At 37.5% G+C, this 5,695-nt stretch overlaps 1 protein-coding gene across 1 annotated transcript; it reads left to right on the forward strand.

The window, feature by feature from the left end:
• Positions 1-4,250: 4,250 nt before the first annotated feature.
• LOC101896169 (blackelin-4) lies at positions 4,251-5,272 on the forward strand. The gene has a single exon (XM_005182382.4). The coding sequence runs from the start codon at positions 4,499-4,501 to the stop codon at positions 4,859-4,861; it is 363 nt and encodes a 120-aa protein (XP_005182439.1). The 5' UTR covers positions 4,251-4,498; the 3' UTR covers positions 4,862-5,272.
• Positions 5,273-5,695: the final 423 nt, after the last annotated feature.

A 5,695-nucleotide genomic window follows, 5' to 3' on the forward strand; every position in this document is an offset into this window, starting at 1 on the left:
TTCCCAAAGTTCTGCTCGAAAAAAATCCAAGCTCTCTTTCAGTTCAAAACCACTGTACCACAATGCGATTTCTCGCCAGCAGACACAACAAGTCGCACACTGTTTACTCGCCCATTCATTCCATGTAAGACACCAAATCATAGGCAAGCAAGTAAGCCAGCTAACCAACCAACTCAACCTCTCGAAAAAAAAAATAAAGCAAACTCCGAAAAGAAACAAAGAAAACAATCCATTCGCCAGAGGCAGGAGAAGATGTTCCAGGTGATTCGCCCGTTACGTGCATTTCCCAAGTTGCACTCAAATTCTCATTTTTCCGTTCACGTACTTCGATTAAACTCTCATTTCGGTCATAATTTTGAACATTTTATGGTTAGTGAACAGGCATTAAATTGTTACTGCTTGTGACGGCTACGCGGTGGCAGCCACATCTCTACCACATAAGTGGTGGCTAGTAAGTAAGTTGGCGAAGGGTTGTGGGGGGTGCATTATTTTGATGGGTAATACAAGAAGGAAGATTGGATGATTGTTTTATGGAAAATGTTGTCTTGTTTTAAATAAGATCTGTAAAAAAATTATATTTCAATAATGGATAGATCTTTGTGAAGTATTTTTGTAAAGTAAGCCCTTAGGAGGTTTTCTATGGTTAGAAGACCTTCATGTGATCTACAGAAGACTTTTAATGAATCCTTCAATTCTAAAAGTATTTTATGAGATATAGAGGACCCTCCATTTTAATCGCTTTTTAAAATTACTTGTATCTGTAGAACACGTTTAGAAAATCTTGTGTGTACGGAAGGCTTTAGGGAAGTCTTCTCTCTGCAAAAGACCAAAAGCTTATCTACATTTAACAAATCTATTGGGCCTTATTACTTTAGAGTAATTTTCGAAGGTCTTCCATTTAAAAAATACATTTGGGATTTCTATTTTTGGAACAAATTTAAGAAGCTGAAGAAACTCTTTAAAAGTATTTCTATCTTTTATTGAACTTTAGGATATTAAGGAGGTTTTCTATTTTTAGAAGACCTTATAGAAGAGGTATTATATCCACATAATATCTTTAGAAGGTAATACAGGACGGTGTCAATCTACAGAGACATTTTGGAACCTCTTCTTTTTAAAGAATCTTTTAGGTCTTCCACATTTAGATGACCCTTTGATATGTCATTGTGAAAATACATATAAAATGTTTTATTATATTTTGAAAGGCCCTCAGGAGGTCTTCAATTTTTCATAAGTAAAAAACAAACGCTGGGTTTAGATAGCAGACATGATGTTTGCTTGACTTTTCTCCCCAGGTGATGCACAAATACATGCTCTTTCAATCAGGTCCTTTACACTCATATTGTCTGTGGCCGGTACCAAAGTATCTGTATCAGCGTTTGATATCCTCTCTGTATTTAATAATATAGCCTGTGATTTCCACTATAAAGCGTTTTACCTCCAGGATCTTCTTGACATCAGGTACGGGTATCGTTACAAAAGTTCTTCGCTGTTCTCGGAAATTTCTGCTAAGTTCCCTCCAATGTCTGCATCTGGTACTGTTGTAGTCGTATGAATGGCATGTTGTACCTCTTCTGCGGTCGTCAAAGCGTCCAGGTCTTGTATTTCTACAGTGGCAGTTTGCTTGAGCTGAAAATTCTGGAACCGGGAAAGAGGTCCACTTTGGAGGTATCCAGGTCTTGTATTTCTACTGTGGATTTGGGTTTTCTCAAAAGGATCCTTTTATGACCTCATAAAATCCACAATCTCCACTCTTATTGCTCCTATTTTGGTTTTGCTAATAGATCGTATAACAGCTTCCGTTTCTTTAGGCTTTACATTCAGAATAGGTGTGTTCTACGACTGACTTAATTATTACTGCATCGGACAGGTTTCTCTTCTTTTTTCGCCAAATTTTTCCCATTTAGACCCATCTTCCACCTGCTTTCTAGTGGAAACCATTTTTGGGGTGATCTCTGCAACTCTATTTTTCAGGATCTGTTTCAGCCGGAGGTGTGTGAGAGAGAGAAAACATCTCTTGATACATTCTTTGGCGCTTGCTCACCTAGCTTTCCTTTTCAGCTGTTTTCCAATTCCTTCTGCAATTACGTCTAGAAGCTCGTCCAATTTACATATTCCATTTCGGACATCTCTGCAGACATTTTGAGATACAAAAACTGTTTCAAAGTCAATCGCCATAATTTTTACATTTTGTTTTAAATTTTATTAAATGAAAGCAAAAAATATCGGAAAGAGCATCAAATTTTAGAATAAGTTTAGATATGTTCGATTTATTCTGATGCCACGGTCGATTAATACGAGCGGAGAGCAATTGGCAACTATGGCGGCCCACACCTTCACCATGGCCGGCTTGAGGCTTGAGTTCTGGTGGCCAACCGAAGGTTTACATTTTCAGCTGACCTCTTTGTCAAGTCAACACGATCATTTTGTTTGTTTACAAACTGCTGGACAAAGAATGCTTTCTCATCGGAGAAAATCAAATTCGGCAATTCCCCCCATTTCGGCCAACGAAGCAACTTTTTATCTCTTTTGAGTCTATTTTCTTTCTGTTGCGGTGTAAGTTCTTGCACTTTTTGGAATTTCAGTGGCTTAACCCCGAGTTCATTTTTCAATATTTGGAATATTGCGATATGTTCAGCTCACGAGCCATTTTTTGCTATTTCCACTGCGACGCGGGTTTCTATCATGTCGCTTCTTTACTTTTCGAACCATTTCTGCTGATGTTGCTGTTTTCTTCCGCCCACTCCCTTGACATCGTGTTACGCTACCATTATCACGGTAACGAGCGATGGTACGAGACACAAAAGATTTATTCATATTTAAATGCTGAAGTGCTCTAACGATAGCCACTTGTGGTTTTCCAGCCAAATATAAAGAAATCACGCTTGAATTCCATCACGAATAAATTTTTTCTGGAAAATTCTCGCCAAAATGATTTTTTACGCTTGTAAACAATATAATGAGCTGTCACTGGAATAATTTTAACAGCTGTCGGACGAGTGACTTAGAAATGACAGTAGTCTGAAGTTGGTTGCAGTTTTTTCATCTCACCCTGTACTTCCGACCAGGAGCTGCACTAGAAAAAAAGTGTGTTCCATATAAAACGGAGAGCTGCTTTTTCCCATTTTACTTTCAATAGAAACCAAGACCTGATAGCTTCATGTTAAATAATTTACCTCTCCATGTTTTCTATCGTACCATTTCTGTGCGTCTGGGATTAGTTTTGGTGTACAATAGTCCTAGATTCTGTTTTGAATAAGAAGCCTGATATGGTCTACAGTATATTGTACTAGATTGGAAGGTAATGGGAAGTTCTGAAGAAGATTTTTGAGGTACGGTAGCCCAGAGAACAATTTCTATGTAAAATATTTACTACCTACAAAAGTGCTTCAGAAAATTTTGTATCTAAATAAGACCTATTAAATTTCTTCTACCCGTAGAAGACACCCACATAAAATTCACAAACACCTTCACCATACATATGTACATTTATATGCGTATCTGTTATGTGAGGTATTTCCCCGGGAATCTCATCCGCAATTATTTTTCTTTGTAAAGACAATTAAAAATTATTGTCTTGTTAAAACAATTCAAGAGTGACGTACTGCCGTTTACTACTCCTCACTACAAACGTGCAATTGACAACAAAGACAAGACATGATGATTAACTTCGTTACATATCTACGCCACTACCAAGACCAAGGCGGAGTGCAGAGTCAGCCATGGAAGAAGAGCATCATAACTGAGTCGATTATCAACTGTTCATAAAACCAAAACGTCACAAACAAAACAAACCATTTGGCCATAGCCATAACGCGCCAAATATGTGTGGCCAAAACAAAATCGATTGGTAAAACCCCCAACAACAACAACAACAACGAGAAAATTCAAAACAAAATTGTAAACCAAAAAAAATGTGACGTGACGCATGTGCAGTGGGCCATGACTGGGTAGAGAGAGAGAGAGAGAGAAAGAGAAAAAGCCCATATAAAACAAGAGAGAATTTACGATAAGGCCCTTCTGGGCCAGAAGGGTAAACAGCGCAATTAACACCCAACTAGTGACGAAATTTTTTTAGCTGAGAACAATATTCGCACTTGCTGCGTGCCTTTGCGAAAGGTGTGCTCTGGAGGTAAGCTGTCGTCTGGTGGGGTGTCTACATTTTTGAATACCACCAGCAGCATTGCTGCGATCACCACCATCCATCCATCCGCCTGATGGCGGTTTTGTTTGCCTCCACAACATCACGTCACTTCGATTAGTTTGTGTTGTTTTGGTTTCGCAGTGTGTTTTTTGCGAACATGGAAAAGTATATAACCACATGCGGCTTAAACCTCTGCTTCAGTTGCTTCATACACTCCGTCAGAGAAACCAAGCAATTGGTCAAGAAAAAAAAACATAAAGAAATAAAAAACCTATTGGGCGCCACATTTCAAAAATTGTGAAAGTGTTTTTTTGTTAAACTTTTGAATATTTGAAAAAAAAATTAAAACTAAAAATGTTCTGGAAAATTTCCTCCTCATCTGTGTTGTGTGTGGTCAGTGTTGTCATCCTGGTTCTGCTGTGCCTAAACACCCCCAGCACCGAAGCTAAGCCATGGGATTTGTATGATGATGTTTCGGAACTCTTCGATGCCATGTCTTTGGATGATGTGCCCGGGGCCAAGGAAGCCGAGAAACGTCAAACCAAAGATTTTTGCCGTATGCCAGCCCGCAAGGGTGTGTGCAGGGCTCTCATACCACGCTGGAGTTATGATGCCCAGAAAAAGGACTGCATTGAATTCAAATTTGGTGGCTGTGATGGTAATGACAACAACTTCCCCAGTTACAAGTCCTGCATGGCCACCTGCCAGGGCATGTAAGGAGGAGTGTATATTTTTAAGTATTTTTCAAACCGCAAATTTTAATTTCATAATTTTTAAAATATGTGATAAATTAAAAAAAAAAATTAAAAAAATACAAATGTTCCTTTTTTGGAGCATTACCATTTGAATGGCCAGAAAAGGTCCCTAGGCTTAAGAATGTAATCCCAAACTGTTTGAAAAATGGAAATTGGGTTTTGGTTAATTTATTTTTTAACTTTAATTCAAAAAAATTGTTCTTATTTCCATATTTATTTGTTTCCATCTTCTAAGTTTATAAACATTTTCATTTTAGAAAATTCAAACCCACTACCAAATCTATGTTTCCTATATTTGTTAGTTTTAAGTTTATTTTATTTTTCAGATATTATCAATGATAATATTGTTTTTATTGTTTCAATGTAGAAGCAGCGCTGTAATTATTATATTATTAATTTATACAAATAAAATATATTATTTAAAAAAAAATAATCTCAATTTTTGAATTTATTTAATTTGTTTGGGAAAATGGAAATCAGGATGACGATAAAGACAACATTTATTCGCGCGTGCAGAAAATCCAAAAAGGGGAGAAAAAAAATATTTTAAATGGAAAGATTTATTAACTGGAGGTCTCTAGAAGACCTGGAAGTCTTCTATAGTCTCTAGAAGACCTGGAGATCTTCTACTGTCTGTAAACGAATCGGAGGTCTTCTCGTGCCTATAGAAGACCTGGAGGTTCTCTAGTGTATATAGAAGACCAGGAGGTCTTGTAGTGTCTATAGAAGACCCGGAGATCTTCTAGTGTCTATATAAGACCTGGAGGTCTTCTACCGTCTATAGAAGACCTGGAGG

This window comes from Musca domestica, unplaced genomic scaffold, assembly GCF_030504385.1.
Source record: "Musca domestica strain aabys unplaced genomic scaffold, Musca_domestica.polishedcontigs.V.1.1 8, whole genome shotgun sequence".
Classification (NCBI taxonomy): Eukaryota; Metazoa; Arthropoda; class Insecta; order Diptera; family Muscidae; genus Musca; species Musca domestica.